The 966-nt window shown below is 63.0% G+C and overlaps 1 protein-coding gene across 1 annotated transcript in view; it reads left to right on the forward strand.

Moving 5' to 3' along the window:
• Positions 1-966, forward strand: part of ELN (elastin) — a 22,366-nt gene that overhangs the window by 13,684 nt on the left and 7,716 nt on the right. The window contains exons 17-18 of the mRNA XM_015646201.2: positions 43-102; positions 810-935. Coding sequence (XP_015501687.1) covers positions 43-102; positions 810-935 — 186 coding nt within the window. The remainder of the gene's footprint in view (positions 1-42; positions 103-809; positions 936-966) is intronic.

Raw genomic sequence — 966 nt, forward strand, 5'->3', positions numbered from 1 at the left:
TCCCTTATCCCTCATCCTGACTCTCCCCTGCTGTCCCGGCAGTTGGAGGACCGGCGGCGGCGGCAGCGGCGGCAAAGGCAGCGGCAAAGGCAGGAGCTTTCGGTGAGCTCCTGCTGCCCCGGATCATCTCTTGGGTCGGGGAAGAGCCGTGATCGACACCAGGGGCTGTGTGGCTCCACAGCTGCCCCAGCAGCCCCTGGCCCATCCTCTGGGGTGCTCTCCCTGCCCCCTGCCCCGGCTCCAGGAGCTTTCCCAGTAGTGATGAGGGGCTGAGGGACCCCTGGGGACGCAGCAGCTGGGGTGGGGCACAGCATGCCCATCACACGCGGTGTCTCCAGAAGATGTGGGTTTGCCAGATGCCAGCAGGGTGGCCGGGGACACGGTGTCTGTGCTGAGCTGTCCTTCCCTACTGAGGGATGCTCCTGGTGATGCAGATCTCCACTGCTCTCCTCCTTGGAGAAGGGAGAAAATTGAGGAGAAATCCATGGGAGAAAAGTGAGGAGCAAATCACACCCTGGAGAATTCAGGGAAAACGTTCCAGCTCTGGGGCAGCAGGGATGTACAGCCACAGACTGGGGGACACTGGAAGTCCCAAACATCCTGGGTGGCCAAGCCCTGATGGGTGCAGTGAGCTGAGAATCAAATTCCCAGGTGTATCCCAGGGTCCCTAAGAAGCTGCTTTAGGATGAGTGAGGAGCCCACCACAAAGCCAGTGCCCAAGAGACTCCTGTGACCCCGTGCAGACTGTGTCCCCACGGCTGGCAGAGTGGGGTGTTTGTGGGGTGTCTGACTACTCTGCTTCCCTCCAGGTCCAGGGGCCGTGCCCGGAGTCGGAGGTGTCCCTGGCTTGGTGCCTGGCGTTGGAGGTGTCCCCGGGGCAGTGCCTGGCGTTGGAGGTGTCCCCGGGGCGGTGCCTGGTGTCCCTGGGGTGGCAGGTGACTGTTCCAGGACCCTGTCCCCATGGCC

Source organism: Parus major, chromosome 19 (assembly GCF_001522545.3).
Source record: "Parus major isolate Abel chromosome 19, Parus_major1.1, whole genome shotgun sequence".
NCBI classification, from domain to species: domain Eukaryota; kingdom Metazoa; phylum Chordata; class Aves; order Passeriformes; family Paridae; genus Parus; species Parus major.